We start from the raw sequence: 24,392 nt of genomic DNA on the forward strand, positions 1-24,392 counted from the left end.
CCTGTATGGTCGCCCATTTACCATTTTTACCGACCATAAGCCCTTGCTGGGCCTGTTTAGTGAGACTAAGGGTATTTCACCCATGGCGTCAGCAAGAGTGCAGCGCTGGGCATTAACTTTGTCAGCGTATCAGTATCACATTGTGTATAAAGCAGGAAGTGAAAATGCAAATGCAGACGCATTAAGCCGTCTTCCCCTCCCAGAGTCACCATGCCAAACTAACCTACTTCCGGAGACTGTGTTTTTGTTAGACAGACTGTCTGACTCTCCGGTGACAGCAAAGCAAATCAAACAGTGGACTGAAAGAGACCCGGTGCTGTAACAAGTAAAGAGATGGCTTTACAGGGCTGGCCAGTATCAGTTGAGCAGGAGGAGCTCAAGCCCTATGTCAAGCGTCAGCTGGAGCTAAGTGCGCTGGATGGCTGTATCCTCTGGGGCTCCAGGGTGATTATTCCACCTGCGGGACGGGCTCAGATAATGGAAGTGCTGCATGAAGCTCACCCCAGGGTGTCGAGGATGAAGAGCCTCGCCAGGTTGTTTGTGTGGTGGCCTGGGATGGACGGTGCTTTGGAAGAAAAGGTAAAAGCATGTTCACAGTGTCAAAGTAACCAGAAGATGCCCGCACCGGCGCCTCTCCACCCATGGGAGTGGCCGGCACGCCCGTGGTCCAGGCTCCACCTGGATTTTCGCTGGTCCGTTTATGGGCCACATGTTCCTGGTGCTGATGGACGCTCATTCAAAGTGGATGGAAGCACACATCATGTCAAAAATCACAGCCCCAGTTACCACTGACACGCTCAGAAGCATCTTTGCCACCCACGGGCTACCAGATACGGTTGTCAGTGACAACGGGCCCACTTTCAAAAGTGAAGTTTTCAAAGAGTTTGTGGAGAAAAATGGAATCCGACATATCCTGACTGCACCATACCATCCTGCTTCCAACGGTTTAGCAGAGCGTGCTGTTGAGACACTGAAAGAGAGACTGCAGAAAATGACAGGGCACACGCTGGAGACTAAGCTGGCACGTTTCTTATTCCAGTATCGGATGACTCCACACACAACCACTGGTTTGCCTCCAGCAGAGATGTTTCTAGGGAGAAAGCCCAAATCTCATCTGGATCTCCTTCGCCCGGATGTAGGAGCAAAAGTTGCCCGATCACAGGAGAACCAAAAAGTGAGACGGGACCAACATGCAAAGGAGCGGCTTTTACAGCAGGGGGACTGTGTGTATGTCAAGAACTTTGCCAGCGGCTCAAAGTGGCTGCCAGGAGTTATTCACCGCCAGTCTGGTCCAGTTTCTTTTGTGGTTGACTTGTTGGACGGCAGGCAGGTTCGCAGGCACCAAGATCACGTGCGTGTCCGCACTGATGCAGAGGAGATGGGGTCTCAGTGTTTCACACAAGTGTGAGTAGCTCTATGGACTGTGTTGCACCTGTGTGCATTGATGGACTGTCTGAGCAAACTACCTCACCTGCCCCTGCCTCTCGTCTCTCGTCTCGTCTCATCATCTTCCGCTTGTCCGGGGATCGGGTCGCGGGGGCAACGACCTAAGCAGGGAGGCCCAGGCTTCCCTCTCCCCGGCCACTTCCACCACCTCTTCCTGGGGGACCCCGAGGCGTTCCCAGGCCAGCCGAGTGACATAGTCCCTCCAGCGTGTCCTGGGTCTTCCCCGGGGCCTCTTCCCAGTGGGACGTGCCCGGAACACCTCACCAGGGAGGCGTCCAGGAGGCATCCTAATCAGATGCCCGAGCCACCTCAGCTGGCTCCTCTCGACGCGGAGGAGCAGCGGTTCTACTCTGAGCCCCTCCCGGATGACCGAGCTTCTCACCCTATCTCTAAGGGAGAGCCCGGACACCCTGCGGAGAAAGCTCATTTCGGCCGCTTGTATTCGCGATCTCGTTCTTTCGGTCACTACCCATAGTTCGTGACCATAGGTGAGGGTAGGAACGTAGCTCGACTGGTAAATAGAGAGCTTCGCCTTTCGACTCAGCTCCTTCTTCACCACGACGGACCGATGCAGAGCCCGCATCACTGCGGACGCCGCACCGATCCGCCTGTCGACCTCGCGCTCCATTCTTCCCTCACTCGTGAACAAGACCCCGAGATACTTGAACTCCTCCACTTGGTTCAGGATCTCCTCCCCGACCCGGAGATGGCACTCCACCCTTTTCCGGTCGATAACCATGGCCTCAGATTTGGAGGTGCTGATTCGCATCCCAGCCGCTTCACATTCGGTTGCGAACCGCTCCAGTGAGAGCTGAAGGTCACGGCCCGATGAAGCCAACAGGACCACATCATCTGCAAAAAGCAGCGACCCGATCCTGAGGTCACCAAACCGGACCCCCTCAACACCCTGGCTGCGCCTAGAAATCCTGTCCATATAGGTAATGAACAGAATCGGTGACATAGGGCAGCCCTGGCGGAGTCCAACCCTCACCGGAAACAAGTTCGACTTACTACCGGCAATGCGGACCAAACTCTGGCACCGGTCGTACAGGGACCGGACAGCCCCGATCAGGGAATCCGGTACCCCGTACTCTCGGAGCACCCCCCACATGAGCCCCCGAGGGACACGGTCGAACGCCTTTTCCAGATCCACAAAACATGTGTAGACTGGTTGGGCGAACTCCCATGTACCCTCCAGGACTCCGCGGAGGGTATAGAGCTGGTCCACTGTTCCACGGCCAGGACGAAAACCACATTGCTCCTCCTGAATCCGAGGTTCGACAATCCGGCGGACCCTCCTCTCCAGGACCCCTGAATAGACCTTCCCAGGGAGGCTGAGGAGTGTGATCCCCCTAAAGTTGGAGCACACCCTCCGGTCCCCCTTTTTAAAGAGGGGAACCACCACCCCGGTCTGCCAGTCCAGAGGCACTGTCCCCGATGTCCACGCGATGTTGCAGAGTCGTGTCAACCAAGACAGCCCTACAACATCCAGAGCCTTAAGGAACTCCGGGCGGACCTCGTCCACCCCAGGGGCCCTGCCACCGCGGAGCTTTTCAACCACCTCGGCGACCTCGGCCCCAGAGATAGAAGGGCCCCCCCCGATGTCCCCAGACTCTGCCTCCACGTCGGAAAGCGTGTTGGTGGAATTAAGGAGGTCTTCAAAGTATTCCTTCCACCGATCCAGGACGTCCCCCGTCGAAGTCAGCAGCGCACCGTCCCTACCGTATACAGTGTTGACAGAGCACTGCTTCCCCCTCCTGAGTCGCCGGATGGTGGTCCAGAACCTTTTTGAAGCCGTTCGGAAGTCATTCTCCATGGCCTCGCCGAACTCCTCCCATGCCCGGGTTTTTGCCTCCGCGACCGCCAGAGCCGCGTTCCGCTTGGCCTGCCGGTACACATCAGCTGCCTCAGGAGTCCTACCAGCCAATAAAGCCCGATAGGCCTCCTTCTTCAGCTTGACGGCATCCCTCACCTCCGGAGTCCACCACCGGGTCCGAGGGTTACCGCCGCGACATGCACCGACCGCCTTGCGGCCGCAGCTCCGGTCAGCCGCTTCAACAATGGAGGCCCGGAACATGGCCCATTCGGACTCAATGTCCCCGGCCCCCCCCGAGACATGATCGAAGCTCTCCCGGAGGTGGGAGTTGAAGCTCCTTCTGACAGAGGGTTCCGCCAGCCGTTCCCAGCAGACCCTCACATTACGTTTGGGCCTGCCAGGCCTGACCGGCGTCCTCCCCCACCATCGGAGCCAACTCACCACCAGGTGGTGATCAGTTGACAGCTCCGCCCCTCTCCTCACCCGAGTGTCCAAGACATGCGGCCTCAAGTCCGACGACACGACTACGAAGTCGATCATCGAACTGAGACCTTGGGTGTCCTGGTGCCAGGTGCACATATGGACACCCTTATGCCTGAACATGGTGTTCGTTATGGACAAGCCGTGTTTAGCACAGAAGTCCAACAACAGAACACCACTCGGGTTCAGATCGGGGGGGCCGTTCCTCCCAATCACGCCCCTCCAGGTCTCACTGTCATTGCCCACATGAGCATTGAAGTCCCCCAGGAGGACGAGGGAATCCCCGGGAGGAGCGCTTTCCAGCACCCCCTCCAGAGACTCCAAAAAGGGTGGGTACTCTGAGCTGCCGTTTGGTGCATAAGCACAAACGACAGTGAGGACCCGTCCCCCCACCCGAAGGCGGAGGGAGGCTACCCTCTCATCCACCGGGGTGAACCCCAATGTACAGGCACCGAACCGAGGGGAAACAAGTATTCCCACCCCAGCTCGACGCCTCTCACCAAGGGCAACTCCAGAGTGGAAGAGAGTCCAGCCCCTCTCAAGGAGACTGGTTCCGGAGCCCGTGCTGCGCGTCGAGGCGAGGCCGACTATATCTAGCCGGAAACTCTCTACCTCGCGCACCAGCTCAGGCTCCTTTCCCGCCAGCGAGGTGACGTTCCACGTCCCTAAAGCTAGCTTCTGCAGCCGAGGATCGGACCGCCAAGGCCTCCGCCTTCGGCCGCCGCCCGTCTCACACTGCACCCGACCCCCATGACCCCTCCTGCGGATGGTGAGCCCACTGGAAGAGGGTCCCACGTTGTCTCTTCGGGCTGTGCCCGACCGGGCCCCATGGGAAAAGGCCCGGCCACCAGGCGCTCGCCATCGAGCCCCACCCCCGGGCCTGGCTCCAGGGGGGGGCCCCGGTGACCCGCTTCCGGGCAGGGGCAACTGGGAACCATTGTTGTGTTTCTTCATGGTTGGTTTTTTGAGCCACGCTTTGTCTGGTCTTTCACCTGGAACCTGTTTGCCTTGGGAGACCCTACCAGGGGCATAAAGCCCCCGACAACATAGCTTCCAGGATCACTAGGACACGCAAACCCCTCCACCGCGGTAAGGTGGTGACTCACGGAGGGGCCTGCCCCTGCCGCTACCCCAATTCCTCCCAGTACAGCACAGTCTGTTACCCAGTCTGTGGACTCTCCTGTTGCACCAAGAAGGTCAGAGAGGCAACATAAGCCTCCAGAGAGACTGAACTGGTAAACTAACAAAACTGTTGTGCATTACCCGATGTTGTTGATTGCCTGTTGTTAGAATTCTAAAGTTGGAATGTGAATTTAAGTTAATTTAGTGCAATATCGTTTCTGTTCTTTATAAGGGGACATACATGCAATTTCAGTTTGTTTGGGTAACCGTATTATAAATGTTTACTTAAAGGGGGAGAAGTGTTGTATGCTGAGTTAGTGTTGCACCCTAGAACCTTTGGACCGACACCTGCGTACACGGCCGGGGGAGTATTGTTTTGGCGCCACCTGCATGTCTCATGTACGTTTTGGCCACCATGCTGTGAGCATTGGTTTTCAGTAAAGACCCAAAACGAAGTACAAGTGTGCATGCATTATTGCCCTCGGGTTACCACAATGTCCACTTCCTCTGCTTCTATTCAAAGTGGAAATGATTCAGCTGCATCAGACACCCTCTTAACAGCTCCTGGTTGTTCTGGAATCAAAACATTTTTGGACACGATGGATGTACCTACCCAGAGAAATGTAGATGAATGCTTTGCTCGAGCAGTGTATGCAACTGGCTCACCTCTGATGCTGACAGACAATGTCTTTTGGAAGAGATTCCTGAATGTTCTTTGCCCAGCGTACACACCTCCCACAAGACATGCTCTATCTACCCATTTGCTGGATGGAGAGTTCAGCAGAGTGCAAGAAAAGGTCAAGCAAACCATTGACAAAGCAGACTGCATTGCAGTCATCTCTGATGGGTGGTCAAATGTCTGGGGACAAGGAATCATAAACTTCATCATCTCCACCCCTCGGCCCGTATTTTACAAGAGCACAGACACAAAGGACAACAGACACACAGGCCCCTACATTGCTGATGAGCTAAAAGCAGTCATCAATGACCTTGGGCCAAAGGTTTTTGCACTTGTTACGGACAATGCTGCAAACATGAAGGCTGCTTGGGCAAACGTGGAGGAGACCTATCCTCACATCAAGGGCGTAGGTTTGGTCTCAGCTTTGGTAGGAATACTTGTTTGTTCAGAGTTTTTTTTATATGTAGGGTAGGTAATTGGTTCAGGATTTATAGAGCTGTACTAGGCCTAGCAGCTACATCATCTGTACTGGACTTCTGAGCAATGAAATCATATATGCTGCATACATTTGGGCATCCCAATTTATAGCACCTTTTTACTACCTACAACTACAAGTGTGAATGATAACATTCATGGGTAACATTGTCTAAACATCCCTTATAAAACTGCAAATTAATGCAATATTTACCAAAATGGACAATTCAACTTCTCACCTTAACCCCTGATGCTGATTCATCACCAACCTGCTCTACATCTGTATCTTCAGGGTGCTGTTTTTCCTGCACAGTAATTCATCAATTTAATACAGACGCTAACCATGCTTAGTTGACTGCTGACATTGGTCAAAATTACAGGAATATTACTATCCAAGGGATCATATAGGCCTACTTATTACCATTTAATATCACTTTTGAGTTGCTAGCCTGCTGGTACTAGGCTAAACTAGCACGGTCCCATTATGTGGGAAGGTTAGCTTTATCCTTCTAGCTTCAACAAGACAAGCTGCTGCTAACACACTGGTCGAAAGATTGCAGACGCTAGGGATATATTTAATACAAGCAAAAGTTACATGTTCTACTACACTAACAACTTTCAAAACATGTTTCCATTGTAGAATGGGTGTTGGTGTAAGGCTAGCAGGTTTGCACTGAGTGTGTAGTTTTCCTACTAGCTAACTAACAACGACCTTCTTGATAGCTACTTACTCTCTGGGTGGTGAAAATACTTCTGATATTTCTCTTCTTTTTGGGTGACATTTTCCTATTTATAAAGCACACAAGGGTAAAAAATGTCAATTCTGAAACCAAATGAAATACTAATATGAGGCTTCTATTTCCTGGCGTACTGCCAGCTCTCTTTTTGCAAGTCACGATTCAGTAAGTGTTTCTGACTCTGCCTACCACTTCAGCCAATTAAATGACATCATCTTGTCTTGCAGGCTTGAGGGTGCATTGTTTGACTTGGAAATTATATTTTTATATATTATTATATATTATATTTTTCACTTTTCTAGGTGACGGTTATAGTAAAGATAATAATAAGAATGAGTTTTGCAAATATATCGTGCAATTTTTTTTTTTTTGAAAATTTACAAAATATTTGCGGGGACGATTGTATCTTTCCCTAACTGTGGTTGTGACTAGTCCCCATGGACCCTATGCAAACCTACGCCCTTGCCTCACATTACACCCATTGGCTGCGCTGCCCATGCTCTCAATCTTCTCCTCAAGGACATCATGGTACTGAAAACAATGGACACACTATTCAAGAGAGCGAAACAAATAGTTAGATATGTGAAGGGAAAACAAGTAGCTTCAGCAATCTACCTCTCAAAGCAAACTGAAAAAAAGAAGAGCACCACACTGAAGCTCCCCAGCATCACTCGATGGGGTGGGGTTGTCATCATGTTTTTGAAATTTATTGTTTGGAGGATAACCCCTTGAGATGCAGCATCTCGTTTTCGAGGGGGTCCTCATGTACAATAGTTTACTAGAGGGGAAGGAGTCTCTGCAAGAGATGGCCATATCCAAGTCTGCAGCCATGGAAAGTGTCATCAAGAGAATCTTACTCGATGATGTGTTTTGAGAAAGCCCAAAGGGACAGCCTGAAAATTCTCAAACCAATAGCAGTAGATATTATCCAGATAGAAAGTGATGATGCAATTTTGTCAGATGTCCAATGTCTGTTTGCTGAAATCCAAGAAGAGATCCAAACTGCCATGCCCACTTCCCTGCTGCTCCAAGCAGAGGAAACCGCAGTGGTCAAATCAATGGAGAAGCGCAAAGAGTTGTACACGTAGCCAGTACACGTAGCAGCATACATGCTGGACCCAAAGAGGGATGAGAAAATCATACTCTCTGATGAAGAGATCAACATAGCTTACACAGTTATAACTACTATGTCTCACCACCTGGGTCTTGATGAAGGCAAAGTTCTCGGCAGTCTGGCAAAGTACCGTACCAAGCAAGGCCTTTGGGAAGGAGATGGAATGACACAGAGCCATCCACAACAAGCTTGGACAGTGACAACGAGTCAGATGTTGAGGAAGTGGACAGTGAGGAGAACGTTGATGAGGTCCAGGAAGAAAGAATTTTGACCTGAAAGGATTCAGGGAAAACCACTACATTCATGTTTTATTCAACGTTCATGTTTTTGTTGTTCGATGAAAGAATAGTTCTACTCACAAAATGTAAAAAAAAAGAAATAACGTCATTTTTAAAAGGTGTATTATAAATGTCTGCATGCATGTCTGCTTATGACAAGGTAAATACAGTAAAATTCCTGTTAATTCCTGTATATTTCCGTTAATTCCAGTGGAAAGTTTCCAACTTTGAATATTCACAGAATTTTGCAACCCTACTAAGGGCTAAAGGTGACATGGTCAGCACACCAGCCTCTGCTCCTTGCAGGAGAAGCCATGGCCAGCTAGCCATGTAGGAAGAGGCTCAGGGACAGAACTGAGTTCCTTGAGAGACCAGGCAGAGAGGGAGAGAGAGGCTGTGGCAAGAGGCGAGGAGAGGGAAAGGGCAGCCGCTGTGCGATCAGAGCAATACCTGTCTGTTTGAGAAACTTGACAAATTCTAAATAAATATTGTTTGTAATCAAGTTCAATTCAACCCACACAATTCATTAATGAAAGCACCAGTGTATTGTGTGTAGGCTGTGAATCGAAAGCCAGAGACGCTCGGTGTTTGTCCCTGGCTTGGGAACCACAATTCACTTTTGGTTCGATTCTCAGAGAGATAATTGACTCGTTAATATCTGACTCCAATTTTAGACAATGTGCACAAGTGCGTTACCTGTAACCTTGAGCGCTAAACAGGTAATGACATGAAACTCTGACGTAGGTAAAAATCGTCTGCTTGATCAGAGCACCGACCCTAAGGTATGCGTGTTCACTAATCAGTCGTTTATCTCTACTATAATATGGATTTAACCATAGTAAACCTAGTAGGATATGTAATCAATCACTCAGAGGCTCTGGTAAACTCCTTCGGAGCGTGGAGATCCACTGTAGGTGACTCAGAGGCCTTAAGTTAAAACCTACTCCAAAAGTCTGTTTATAATCAGTTAGCCTCATCCACCAGACTAGATCCAAGTTTTCACCGCCGTAGCTTTATAGATACGTTTCAAGGAGAACAAATAACTTAAAAATGCACACATTAATAGTTTATTTTCTAAATAGTAAGAATCAATTCAATGATAATGAAATATCATCAAATACAAAACATACCTTCAGAGCAATGGCTAACAAAGGTATTCACAATGAAGACTAGGCGCCTAACACACCGAAGCTGTATCGTAAACAGAACTCGAGGTGATTAGTAAAAACTTCTTCCTATATACACCCAACCTGACTAAAATGAGGACACCGGTTATGTGACTGAAAAGTTGTCTAATGCATACAAATTCAAATTGGATCATTAATCAAGGCTGCAGTAGACTAAGTGGTGCCCTTGCAAGACAAGGGAAATATGTTAAACACATGTTGGTCTGATGCAGGCACAAACTCTGTAAACCCTGTACATGTTACAGTGTTAAAATTATAACTAGAATGTAATACATAAAATAAGAAACCAAAGCATATCAAACATGACATTAAAAGCTGTTTAGAACGATATTTACAAGAACACAACTTTTAATGATAATTTCAGAGTCTTCCTCTGTCCACCTTCCTCTTCAACTGTTGAGACCACCTCTCCAGAGGTGTGTCATCAAGGTGTGATTGTCATTTTAGCATTCATGCAAATCAACAACTGTCCCAGACGAGTGTCTGGGTGACCAGTGACAAAGGGGCTGCCAAAACAGCCCTACAAAACTACACTGCTTGCTAGCAGGTTTTACATGCCAAACTCTGCGTTTCTACCGATCCCCTCCCACTTTTGTAACCTGATAGCGTTGGCAGACACGGCATATAATTTCCTGGTTCAGTCGAGCGATCTCGAACAAAATGTAATTCGCTTAGTTATACGCCGGGAGGCGATTTTAAGACTGGTTTGATGTACTTCAATTCCCTGATGAATACTTAAGTTAACGTTACCATTTCCTGTCACAATCTGTAATTTATTTTAGCAACATTGTCAGCCCTTGGGTCTTCATCGCTAGTGTTACTCGCCGTGCACTCAGAATTGACCAAATGCCTTTTGGCACTGAAATAAAGACAAATAATTGAAATTGTATTTGGTCTTCTTTATTGCCTACACATAGAAATCTAACCATGAGTAGCCTATTTCTATCGGCTATTGTTCCTACAATTTACATGATTCATATGATTCCTACAATTTACATGATGTAGGCTACCGTCCTGTAACTGTTGTTTCAGCAAATCTATTTCAACATTGTTGGGGGTCAATATATTGGCCAAACAACCAAAACTAAATCCCCTATGGTTTGATGGAGGATGGGAAACTGAACAGTGTATTAACATTAACCAAATAATGCCAATACCAATGGAATTACAGTTATTTGACTCTTTGGGTTAAATCAGAGTAAGAATGGTCAAATTAAGGTTAAATAATATAATCATTTTATCATATTGCAAATTAATGCAATCAATTAAGTTAACTCTTATTCCTACTCTACCATGATTATTGTAAACCAGAGATAGAAAGCATGAAGTGAGGAAGAAGGAGTAGGACAAGCCAGAGCTGAGGAGGTCTCGGGAGATCAAGAATCCACAGAACAATGCTTCACAATTCCTTTTATACCCAAGAACAACTACAATCCCACCAGAATCTTGACCCTTACTTATCAACATGTCTAGCAATGCTACAGTAAGTTACAGAGATGTGAGAGCCATCAAGTTGAAACTCCATCCAGTAACTCCATATTTTATCATATGAGAGGTGGGGGCAGGTTGATAGCCTTACAAGATCAGCCTTTATTCTTCTGCCCAAAGTACAACATCTCTTGGTCAAAATAGAAATTCAGCAAATTCAACAATTAATATTAATGTAGGTTATTGTTCCTACAATTAACATCACCTGTGACCATGCATCCTCTCGTAACTGGTGTTCCAGTAAATCTTTTTCGAGATTAGCCTTTATTCTTCTACCTTAAGTAGGCCTACACCGTCTCTTGGTCAGTTTTTGGCACTTTCTTCATGAGCTGCAATTTGTACAACTCACTTACTTGTAACAGGGTATACATGAGATTACATTAGCTACATTTCAGTTCCACATGCACAATTCCCCTGCCATTAAATGAACATCTCACTGTATACAGCATGCCCTGTTGTCAGAATGTGCAAATCGTTTTTATATTAATTATTCTCATAATGTCAGTGTAACTGACAATTACAAAAAAAGCCTGTAAATAAAAAGTAGGCTACATGGAGAGAGAAACAGTAGCTACCATACATAATTCTCTGCATCCTTTTCTGCGGCAGCAGTCATTAATGTCTCTTCATCATCTTCATCATCCTATGATAAAAAGCATTCTGTTGAGGGAAACTGCTACTACAAGTTGAAATCGGCACCAATTGATATTTAAACTTTGTATCATGTCGAGTATGATTAAAACCATGGTGACGTGGAGGCTACAATCACAAGCGTAGCCTATAAGCAAAATATGCATTACCTGTTTGTAGTATGTTTTTATATGTAATATAACATTGAACATGCTATTTATAAGTCCACCACTTTTTCTCCTGTAATATTAACAGACAGTGGGGTTAAATGTTCAATGTATGGACTGGGTACTGTATTGCATTCAAATAGTAAATCCATTGACTCGGCAGCAATTGTCTCCCACGCCAATTGTTGCTATAGGCTACGCTGCTACAACCGTGTTACTTTTTTCCCGGAATATGTGCTCCGATTGACCATGAACACAAAATAAAACTTATATCTAAAGTGTGGTGAAGTAGGACGTTTTTTGTTGTCGGTTGCCATGGTGAATCCTAGTATCGGAGCTCCATAGATGTTGGCTTTTGGTAGTATTCATGCACGCGCTAAACTCAGAGTTGCCATACTCCAAGTTGAGTTAACAAATTCATATCAGCTTTTCTGGAACCGAATCTTCTGAGTTTCCCATGTTTGAGTAACTCAACTCAGAGTTCAGGGTTAATCTCAGAGTTTGTTAAACCCGCTACCTGGAATACCCCCCAGGAATGTACAGTATACAATCCAAGGTAATGCGTATAAAGTTAATAATACCAGTTCTCTTGTGGCTTAATGTGGCAATGCCAGACTGTCAAAACAAAGAGAGCGAGTTTAAGGCCAAATCCCAATACTCCCCCTTACCCTTAGTTTTGCTCAGTCCCGTGAGAGCTAGTGGTGTCCCAATACTCTTTTTGAGCTAGGGGTAGGGCTAAGGCCGAATCCCGATACTCGCCCTTCCCCCTACCCCTTCCTCCTACTCTTTTTGAGCTAGGGGTCGGGCTAAGACTAAGGGGTATACACTAGGGATGGGTGTGGTTAATCGGATATCCAAATATCCTAAACTAAGTTAGTATTCAAATACTATTTTCAAATAATTATGAGTGTTTTTTAATTAAAAAAATATTTAAAAAAAAAATATTTTAATGAAAAACCTTTAAATTAAATGTAAAATGTGCTTTCCATGTGTCGTGAATTCCAATAGTTGTGACGTTAGAAATGCTGAAAACGGTAGGCTAGTATAGTCATTTTGCGCTCAATAAAAAAACTACGGAAAATGGCTAGTAAGCGGAGCGATGTGTGGAGGTATTTCGATGAAGTTGATGACCAAAATAACGTTAAATGTAAAATATGTAATGTCAAATTAGTGTACCACAAGTCCACCAGCTCAATGCAGAACCACATGAGGTTGAAACATAGAGAAACTACTTTGTCGTACTCGCAGGCAGAGGTGTCAAAAGTATTCACATTTATTACTGAAGTAGAAGTATAGATACTTGGGTTTAAAAATACTTCTGTAGAAGTTGAAGTATCAATTCAAGCTTTTTACTCAAGTAAAAGTATAAAAGTACTGGTTTCAAAACTACTTAAAGTATAAAAGTAAAAGTAGTAATGTACGGAGAAAAAATTCCATTAAGGACAAAAGCTTAGGCACAGGGGTCTATAATGCACGGTCTGTAATCCACCTCCCCCCCAAAATATTTTTTTCCAAAGGCCATAATGACTTGTTATATTCAAATGTTATTGTTGAAAAATGTGGGCTGCACCTGTTTATGACTAACTAGTTGCCTATAAGTATTGTAATGGTGCAAAAAGTCAAACTTCAGAGGAATGTTATCAATAGCCTTTATTCAAATTAGACGGCGAGTTTGTGAAAGCCATTAGCTCGTGGTAGCTTACTGGGTGCGCAGAGCTTGCAGCGCATTCGAAAGGAGTTGTTTTTGCATCCAACATGTCGAGAAAATTCTTCCAGGTACGGCCAGGGATGTAGAAGGGTTGGCTAATCTTCCAACTATCCTCGCTGGTGCTTCGTTAGTACATTTTGCTCAAGTTCTCTTGAGTCTCTGCCGCGGAAATCTTCATACGCTACATACGTCTGCTATTTCCTTACTGGAGTTTGAGTGATTTTGAATGATGTGCAGGTGATGCATCACGTATAAACCAATAAGGGTGTCGGAATGGTATGTTTATACATCTCATCCAACCACAATCAAAGTCACTCTATCCGGATGGCGCGATTTTTCTGGATAATTTTTCTTTGTGTGTGTTTTCAAGGACAAGCCGGAATGAAAACAAGCCAAACTGAAATTGTAGTAACGAGTCTATTTTTAAAATGTAGAAAGTAGAAAGTACAGATAATTGCGTGAAAAGTAGAAGTACAAAGTCGGCTGAAAAATAATAACTTCAGTAAAGAATAGATACCCAAAATTTCTACTTAAGTAAGGTAACAAAGTATTTGTACTTCGTTACTTGACACCTCTGCTCGCAGGACAGACAAACGCAGCCCCTCATCACCTCATTTTCTACCTCGAAGCGCAGCTGTGACCCCACAAGAAGCGAGCACATTACGCAGTTGATCGTGACAATGATAACTAAAGACATGCTACCATTGAGCTTTGTGGAAGGGCTGGGCTTTTGAGAATTGATGAAATTCCTGGAACCAGAATACAATGTTCCCTCACGAAATACAATCATGGTGAGGGTCGAAAAGAAATATAACAAGGGGGCCCAAAAGCTAAAAGCGGAGCTTGAAGTCACAGAAAATGTAGCTATCACTACAGACGCGTGGACTGCTCTGACAACCGAGTCATACACAACCATCACCTGTCACTACATCTCCCCGGACTGGGAAGTTAGGAGCACAGTGCTACAGACGCGCAGCTCAGACGAAAGGAAAACATAGTTTCCCAACTTAAAAAAGCGACAAGTAACATGGTCTTGGCCAACCAGGGTATGTTGGAGTGGGAGTCAGTCCCCTGCTTTGCTCATACGCTCCAACTGGCCATCAATGAAGGCTTTAAAGTGGCCAGTGTGAGTCGGGTGGTGGGAGCAAGTGGGAGGCTGGTGAGCCATTTCCATCGCATCACTGCACTGCCCTACAAAGCCAAAAGACCGTAACTCGCCGAAGTGTAGAACTGAGAAAAACTACTTCAACGTTTTTGCACTTTCAAAGTAGTTGTCCTGCCAAATACATTTTAGGTAGAACACTGGAAATCTAGCAGTTTGATGTTTTAGTGATAACACATTATCTAAACTAGACATTTTTGAAATTGTTGATCTTAAACTGCACTTTTGACCTATATTTTGAAGTTACAGTAGTATACTATAGTCTATCGTAAGTGGTCATGCCAAGGCAAAATACAGTAACTTCCGTTTCTTCGCTCACTTAGTTGCTTATCACGATATAAACTCTACTGTAAAACTGTATTTTATAAGCCAATGTAACATACACGTGGATACCTGTCACAAGACTCACAAGACAAGAGTATTTTTGATTCAACTGCCAGGGTAAGATACTTACAAACGACTCATGTTTGGGATGTTTGGTGTTGAATGCCAGCGAGTAGGCTAAGCTAATGCTAGATGTGTTTATTGTTGCTAGGTTACGTATTAGTTCAATTGAAACCGTAACTCAATTTGAACGTTTTTGAGTGCCGCAAAACAAAGGCAAAGAACCATAACTGATGTTACGGCATTTTGCATTGGATTTCTAAAGCCAAAGCAGGCTTTTGGAAGGTACGGTGAAGACAACAACCTTATTTTCTCTGAAAAACAGACGAGTTCATTCAAGATATTTGGCCACATGATAAAGCAGACCTTAACTGTTCCGAAAATGAAAAAAAAAATCATTTGACAAGTTACGGTCTTTTGCCTTTGCACGGCAGTGTAGCGACAGTAGGGTTAAAAAACAAACAGCAGCAGCAAAATCTGCCTTTATAAAAGCTCATTCAGCACTGTCCAACACGTTGGAACTCGATCTGTGACATGTTTGAGCGTCTCCATGAGCAGTGGCAGCGACCCTCTCAGACAAAACAATCACTAAACTGAGTGATGCCAGGACCCTGGAGCTCACGGATGACAACTGGCAAACGATCGAATACAAAGCAAGAATCCTTTGGGAAGTGAATACTTTTGCACTTCTGTTTTGTTTCTTATTTGTCGTTCCTCAATGGAAGGAAGCGGGTATACAAGGGTGTCCCCCCAACATGGAAAACTACAGTGGTTGTATTCAAACAACACTTTCACATGCTTAGTCCGCTCGTCTACCTGACAGAGTCAGAGCTGAGCTATTGTCTATCGAAACGCTTACATTCATAGTCACATGCATGCTTGTCACCATGCTACTTATGGTTGTAGAAATGGCTGCAGTCACTGACTGGGGGCCTGATCCATGAGATGCAGCTCTGCCAGGCCCCGAGGTCACTTCCTGTACGAGCTAAGATCATGTGGACCAGACTGGGTAACCTCCCTAGCAACGCAGACGACACACCACAGCCAACCGAGGATAGACATACCCACTTTAAAAACAGGTTGATGGGGAGGAAAATGAAAACAAAAGCGCGAAAACTCTAACCCTGTCCATCTTTCCGTAACATCTGCCCTTTCACCGTGTCATTTCCTCTCAACCACACCCTTTCAATTGGCGCTGACTTCACGGTACATGTGCGGGTCCTACTTGGCTTGAGCTGATTTTCAATTAACAAAACTCAGTCCCACAGAAGGGGAGCCGTACTCTCCCATTACATCATACTTCCTTTGATGGTCAAAACGCCCCATTCACACAAAGTCTTGAACAAACCAAAGTCAATCATGCCCGCACTCCAGTCTCTAAAGTGTGCTACTACAGCATTGTGCAGCGAGACCCATGTGTGCATAAGCATGGAGCACCCCGTGACACACAGCCTCCTGACAAGGCACCTAATCCCAAACTCTATAGAGTCCCGAAATGTTGGGGACTTCAAGAAAGCAGTTAGCCTGGCTGCCAGCCCAACTACTTTGCCCCGCCCACAAAAAAATTTGGTCGGGAAGTTGGGTCTGGAGGGTCTCATATTGGGGACACACTATATAAAACCAGGATCTGGGCGGACCAATGAAATTGCCAGGGCGAGCTTTATACGATGGTGGACAGATGATCAACAGTAACTTAATCAACAACGTCACAAAATAGCCCTTGGGTTGAATTCGTTTTCAACAAACAACATATTACGTTGCTCTGATTGATTGTAGGTCTATCCAATTGAGCGAAGAGGCATTTGTTTTACGAGTCTGGTTGAAACACGCCCCATAGTCACAGCCCAAGGGAGAGTTTTCAGGCTTATTCTGACTAGAATTATGAGTATGACAACGTCAGGCTAGAAAGCAGTGGCAACCTCGCTGAGAAAGCGCATAGTCCTAGACACCTCAACTGACCCCGGTAATTGTTTAATTAAATTAATGTATGTTATTAACAAATTAATGTGTTTATGTATAGCCTATGTGCACATTATATTACAAAAAAATTATATACCTGTATGATCCATCCCGGTAATAGTCCATTCCGGTGACAGGCCTAACATTGGATTATTATTGATCTCATACAGGCAAAGCAGCGCTCATTGCCACAGTGCTCGATCCAAGACACAAGCACCTGAACTGTGTGCAACAGCCTCTCCACCTGGAGATCAGGGAAAGGCTGACCGAAATGTGTCAAAAGCCACACCGATAATGCTCAGCCAGATGCCTCTGAGGAGCAGCCAACGCACTCCCGCACCCACATCGCCACTGCAACACTCAACACACTTTTTGGAGAGGACTACTACAAGGATAACGATATCCAACAAAGTGAAGTTGCGCTGTATTTCAGCGAGCAATGCATTCCACCCCAGGCCAACCCACTGGAGTGGTGGAGTACCAACCAGGGCCGGTACAAAAAGCTTAGTGTCCTGGCTAAGCAGTACCTCACAATACCTGCAACCTCAGTTCCTGCCGAGCGAGTCTTCTCCACTGTCGGCTTGATTGTAAATAGACTCCGTACTCGCCTCTCTCCTGAACATATTGATATGCTCATTTTCCTGCATAGAAATGCGTAGGTGTAATGCAATTGTGTTTTATTTTATTTGTTTCCAGTAGCCATGTTGCCTATCGGCTATTTTTGCGCTATTCGCCAAGTTAAGAGCTACGTCTGAAGACGCATGCGTTTTTTCAAGTTCATTGTCTTTGCGTCATGTTCAATAAATACATGTATCATTCATTTGTTTCCTTTATTCAATCCTTATTTAATCTAATATCTTAACAATAACAATTATTGCCAGAATGTGTGGTGGCTCATATGTTTACTGTAGGCCTGTGCTTTGCATCATGTCAGGCTAATTAGGCTACATAGCGAAACCGCAAAATAGATTATCCTGATATTCTAAAATAATTTTGGATACTATTCGAATAGTGAAATCATGTCAAATCTCCATCCTTAGTATACACCCCTTAAAACCAAGTAAGATCGGGAGCTTACTTGAAACCTAGGGCTATGTGAATACTGCACGACCGGCAACAATGGCGGCCAGATTATCCAGAGAGTTCGATAAATGTAATATTTTCGGCTTAATTAATTGATAAAAACATTTTGACAGTCTTGTTTTGTGTTATAGTCCTGAACATATATATTTTTGTGCTGTCAAGCGATTAAAATACTTAATCGCGATTAATCGCATTAATGTCATAGTTAACTCGCGATTAATCACAATTAATCGCACATTTTTATCTATTCTAAATGTCCCTGATTTCTTTTTGTCCCATTCTTTTTTCAAATGTTAATGCTCTTATCAACATAGAAAAGTGGTTTGGATTGCTTTGTGCAAATATTTTTTTATTGAAAACAACATTGCAATCGCCTGGCTTTGACAGGGGGCGGAGAATTCGCATCAGCTGTGTGCTTGGCCATCAAGTGGTATTTCAGACTGGACGTGCTGCGATGATAGCTCAGTTTACAACGACAAAACACACAGATCACTGGTCTTGTCAATAGAACCATTTGGCAACTTTTTAAAAGTAAACTTTCCATTCAGAATCTTATTGGCATTTCGGCATCCCGCGCTCGCCATCCACTCAAAACGTAATGTTAGCCTACTACCAGAGAATATCTAATATCCGTAAACGGGCTCTGCTACTACTCTTTAGCCGGCTCGCACGCCAAACAAGTGTGTGGCGTGCCTGTTGTTTTGTTTCCGGTCTAACTAGATCCGGTTTGGTGTTGTAGTTTTTCGAACGTCGGTAGCCTATAGTCTACAACTACAGTATACAACTGGTGGAGTCACCCTTTAAAACACAGGGTTAGAAAGAAAAAGAAAACTTACATCTGTAAGTAGGATCAGCCCGTTTATGTCCTCTCCAAACTGTGCCATGAGCAGCTGCACTACACAAAGTGCCGTCACATTATCTTTACCATTGGAGAGGATATCCTTGACTTTCTGGTTGGTAGGTTTTGCCCTGAAAGAGTTTGTGATGACACTTCCACATTCTTCCATGTTGAGTTGCAAGCTATGAAGCACATTGATGTCTGTGAGCAACTCAAAACATATACCTTGGCGTGAAAAGAAAAGGCCATTTGCTTTTGACATCTTCAATGTCAGGTGGTGTATTTATATGGCGACGTTGTAGAGAGAAAGTAAGCTCCATTAGATTTTTAACTTCTGCTCCACCTGCACCCTCCTGTCTGTAGATCTCAGCCAGTCTCTGGCGGTACTGCGCCACAGTGTTTTCAGTTTCTTCTGGGGGTAGCTCTGGCTGAAATCGTTTACATCCTGTGACATCACGAGAGGCTGGGTCCTGGAGGGGTGCTACATTCCCCGGAGGTGGCTGCAGCCCTGAGTGGCTATAGCTCCCTCTGCTGGGGGAGTCGGGAGCTCCATCCCTCCTTCAAAGCGGGGCAGTCCCACACACCTGGGACTGATCAGACCCTAACGACCAAAAGGGTTTGGTTAAAGAGGGAGAGCCACAGTTTAGTGGGGTGGGTGAGGAGAAGGATTCCTGCGGCTGGAAGACATTTGATGTAAAATTCATACGTTTTTTTTTGTTCTGAGGATCGGTAATAAATCCCTTGTTTTCATTCAACCCCGGTGTCCTCGCACTATTTTAAGCTGTCCCGCTGAGGGCTGTGTAGCCTCTCGTGGCGTCACAATCCATCTGTGTCAGTTGAACCCCTCTTGCCTGTAGAAGATCGGTGGCTTGAAAAGCTTCCGTCACGTTTCACATTTTCAACACGGTTTTTCACTTGAATCAAAAGTGATGTATAACCTCCACCCAGAAGTGACACATCTGGTGCAATATCAGCAAAAGTCTTTGGGTACTTCCTGATGATATTTCGAACCACAGTTAGGCACTGTGCACGAGTGGGGTTAGCTTCATACTTTCTCATTTCATCCGTGAGTACTCGTATCATCTGGCGTCGCTCCACTGGTTTAGGTCTCTCGCCATCCGCAATTGCAGAACGATTTTCCGGGGGCATTTGTTCCCAAGGGACCTGGAATGTTTCTGGCCATGTTTTTGGTATCAGAGATGTTTGAGGAGAGGAGGGGAGAGGTCTGTTGCTTTGTTTGCTGTTTCTTGCCTGGCTTGAACATGATGAAATGGCCGATAGCTGTGGTGAGCTAGAATTAAGCGGAGTGCATAATGTTGGTGATTAAGTCCCAGACACCGACCAATCAGTACTCAGTGGTGACAAATTTGGAATTACTTGAAAATCCAATGAAACTGTCTGGGTTTCTAAAAAACAAACAAAAAACAAAGAATTAGGGCACATAACCAATAATCAGAGTCACTGCAGACATTTGGCCAAAAGTCTAATTACCTCTCCCTATAGGCATATTTGACAAGTATAAAGGTGCATTAAGTAGTTTGGGAAAAATTAGAATTCATCCAGGAGTTTTTGGCACTGGATAACAGGTAACATATCAGCAATGTCTTCCTGTTGTACATATTTTAAGTCTTCTTTTGACTCCAAGCCGGAGCTCTGAAGTTTAGATGTTATTTGCCACTGGGTCTCTTCAGACAAATTTGGCAAGGTCTTGCAGATGATCTCTTTGATTTCTTCACTCATGTTTGCCATCATTCTGGACTAGAGGGAACGAATGGTTAAGAATAATCAGTGGTGTGCCATGTACAGTGTACTCAGGCAAAGGATAGTAATCTAGCAGATTCTCCTGATTGATACAACAGTAGCTTCTTTGCATCAGTGTGAGGCTATAAACACCCATGTCAGGAATACGCAGGGCATGATACTTTTCAGCAGTGAAATATACTGCTGAATCCTTATGAACAAGAACCACTTTGATTTTGCCAGTAACAAGCCCCTCATCATCATCATCATCAATCACAATGAGCATGTTCTTTCTGTATTTTGTCCCCTTCACAGGCACTTCATTGGCTATCAGAGTATTTGTGGACTCAAAATTGTAATGTGCAACTGCTTCTTTGAATATATCATTGCAGTCATCTGAGAAAAACTGTGTACCCCTCTCCACTAAAACACATGGAGGGTAGAAGGTTTCAGCACTCAAAAAGGCCTGCAGAAGCTGATGTCTCTCTGCAAGTGTAGAACATGGATTCAAAAAAAATGTGCAATTTTCTCAAACTGCTTAAAATATGTGTATTTACTCTCAAATCTTAAAGTCCACAGGCGAATAAGTGGCCCAAACTGGATAATGAGCTAAGGATAGTGACTGACAATGATGTTTGGGCTTCAGTGGGTTGTCAGGGAACGTTTGAATTTGGCAATGTAAATATTAATCGATCAGAACTCATAAGTAGGCTATCTGGCCATTTGAAATTGCAGGTGCACAATTAAGGTCCCAAATTTCTCTGAGTTGCAAAACCAACTGCCATACTTTGTTGTCACTTGGATTTACTTTGTCTCCAATCAAAACAGGCAACACCATTATTGAAATGACTGAGTGTGCACCTCTGCAAACCAGGGGGAGCAGATGAGAATGGTTAAATTTGAGGCATCTTACAGCAATGGGGGCTACAAGCCATTGCGATACATCCGTTGTAAACATTAGCGCATGTTGCCGCCCCTCTCCTCCTCATTAGCATTTAAAGTTACAGACACAGAAACAGCGCGTTTTGAGGAAAGCTCATTGAGGGACTGCTCGTAGTGGCTGTAACTATGCACCAAGGCTGAATTTCAGGAAAGATACTTCAGATACAGAATTAGGGGACCACTAAGGCCTATATAAAAGCATCCAAAAACAGCATTTCATGTCTCCTTTAATATTGTCAAAGGATCCTCAAGGCTCCTTTGTTTGAATGCACCTTGGAGAAATCATGAATAGAAATGCTTACTAGATAATATGTGTATTTGCATAGGATGTGTTAGAACTTGCTTCCATATGTGTATTGGGACGGGATGGATTAGTAAAAGCTTGCAATATGTTTTAGAACTCTTTTCCATTTTGTCATGAATTAGCAACTGCTTCATGATGTGCATCTAAGATAAGATGTGTTAAAACGTCTTGCGGAAAGTTTCAGATAGGACGCCTCTGTATGACAGCTAGACACTGTTTGCGTATGACTTCTTAGAAACTGCCTGCATAGGATGAGGTTAGAGAACTCTCATAGAGGAAGCCACACTTTTAGAGAGAGCAGGTTACTTGGAAACATGCACGATACCTGGATATGTGCGTCATAGCACAGGCAAAAGTTACATTTGTCATCAGTTTTGAAGCATATAAAATGATTTGTATGTCTATGTGAAAAAAGAACACGAGACTTCAGAGACGAGAGCAAGAGAAGAGAGCACTTCGAGTGCTGCCGAGCGGGCTCACAGAAGAAGTCAGTCCAATAGACAGGATATAGCTCGCGAAGTCTTACTCTGTTAACAGTTTTAGTGAATTATTTTCATATATCCAGACAATAATTAAAAATTAAAATGTAAAAGACAAGTTGTTCTCCGTCCTCCCTTGTGCGCTCCTCGCTGGATCCGGGAGATTTGCAAAGCGCCACACACCTGGAACCGTGGTGAGTCCCCGGGAAGTGTTCAGCTGTTCAGGTTCACTCTCTCTCAAAAAACAATAGGTGCGGTGCTGTGTCCTAGAGATAACGAGTGGAATAAGAGCGAGAAGAGAGCTCTTGATCGTTGTGTCTGTAAGGAACTGTTAACTGGGAGAGAAATATAACAAAGGAGTAAGTGATTGACAAAGAGTGATGTTTGCCATGGAAGGCCAAAAACATTTGCTGTAATAAAGATCTCTTGATGTTGTATTCAAAGCCCAGCGCAACACCGTGGTTGGTTGGGTGCAGAGATTCTCGAAAGGGAGCCTCTGACCAACTCAGAACCAAACGTGCGTTCTCTGCGCACGCAGCCTATGCAAATTCAAGAGACCCCGAGCGCCGAGTGCGTGGGTCACGCGCAAGATAGGTGAGGGCGTCGGAAGGGCGCCGTGCATGCATGCTCGCAGTGAGCCCAGGCCTCGTTCGTTTCGACAATATCAATTTCCCAGAATTTATTTTCTGTGTACCAGATTTATGTTGCAACATTTTCCTGCCACTGGGAAGAGGCCCCGGGGAAGACCCAGGACACGCTGGAGGGACTATGTCACTCGGCTGGCCTGGGAACGCCTCGGGGTCCCCCAGGAAGAGGTGGTGGAAGTGGCCGGGGAGAGGGAAGCCTGGGCCTCCCTGCTTAGGTCGTTGCCCCCGCGACCCGATCCCCGGACAAGCGGGAGATGACGACGACGACGACGACATTTTCCTGCCACTTGTTGCTTACACAATCTAACGGTCACACTGAGTCGCACTGCACAATACTTTGGAATGTGCAGTTGGAGCAGATCATTTATTAAAGCGTGGAGGAGGGGAACCCTAGAGATTTTTAACTATAGAATTTAGAAAAAGTTAATTCTATATTTTTGGCCACAAGTGTAAAACTTGTACAGGGGAACCCTTGTGGCATCCGCTGAGAAAAGAGAATCGCATCCTTGAAAAGCAAAAATATTACTGAATGGAAGCAAATTAAAGCAAAATAGCTTTAAACTAGCTTTTGCCGGTGTGACTGAAATGTTTTTAATACTGGGTGATAAAACATATCTAGGAAAAGTCAAGACAGGATCCTTGAATTTGATGGAGTGCAAATATTTTTGTTTCTCTTAACTGCACTCAAATGGCCAGTGCTTAGTGCTTCAAGTGTCATACAGTATGTGTATATTGTTTCCCAGGTGACAAAGCTGCAGGTCACTGAAAACAGAAGCACCATCCGTGTGGAGATGCAGGTGGCACGTATGGTGGTTGTCATGGTGATAGCTTTTCTGCTGACCTGGTTACCCTACGCAGCCTTTGCCCTGTCGGTGATGTTTGACCCAAGTCTCTACATTGACCCACTCATTGCCACTGCTCCAATGTATCTGGCCAAGTGCAGCACTGTCTACAACCCTATAATCTACATATTCATGAACAGACAGGTATGCCCTCAGTCACTCAAACCTGAAGGCTTGCACATATTATTTACAGCAGATGAAAGAAAACTGTTTAACTGTGTTTTGTTGAAATGTCTGTCTTTCCAGTTCCGGGACTGTGCAGTTCCCTTCCTTTTGTGTGGTTGGAACCCCTGGGCCTCAGAACCAGAAGGCTCAGAAGCTGACACCACAATCTCCTCTGTCAGCAAAAGCCACAGAGTGACACCAACATGAGCACAATGTATGAGCACACATACATCAACACATAATTTACCAAAATGATACAACATAAAAACTGACAAGTTCTTTAAAATTTAAGACACTTTAAACCCTTAAGGACTCAGTGTGCCAAGCTTATCAAATGTTGGCATGTCGTTGACTTTCAAATTGTAATATTTTTAGGAACTATGAGTGCCTCATTTAAAGAGTACATGTAACTGTTTAAAGTCTGCTCTATATAAAATATCACCAAATGTTTCCACTATAGAATATCATTTAAACATAATACATGTGCTTAACCTGTATGTTTGTATTTCAAATGTTAACAT

General features: G+C 45.1%; 1 protein-coding gene and 2 pseudogenes across 1 annotated transcript in view; 2 read left to right on the forward strand and 1 right to left on the reverse strand.

Annotated features, from left to right (window-relative positions):
- The window catches only part of LOC146250779 (parapinopsin-like), a 55,976-nt gene extending 31,898 nt beyond the window's left edge, over nt 1-24,078 (forward strand). The window contains exons 4-5 of the mRNA XM_084681251.1: nt 23,608-23,850; nt 23,953-24,078. Of these exons, the coding sequence (XP_084537377.1) occupies nt 23,608-23,850; nt 23,953-24,078 (369 nt within the window). The remainder of the gene's footprint in view (nt 1-23,607; nt 23,851-23,952) is intronic.
- Nucleotides 334-15,930, forward strand: LOC146250781 (zinc finger BED domain-containing protein 4-like; annotated as a pseudogene).
- LOC146250782 (uncharacterized) lies at nt 18,715-20,501 on the reverse strand (annotated as a pseudogene).
- Nucleotides 24,079-24,392: the final 314 nt, after the last annotated feature.

This window comes from Hypomesus nipponensis, chromosome 18, assembly GCF_054491055.1.
Source record: "Hypomesus nipponensis isolate SF chromosome 18, ASM5449105v1, whole genome shotgun sequence".
Classification (NCBI taxonomy): Eukaryota; Metazoa; Chordata; class Actinopteri; order Osmeriformes; family Osmeridae; genus Hypomesus; species Hypomesus nipponensis.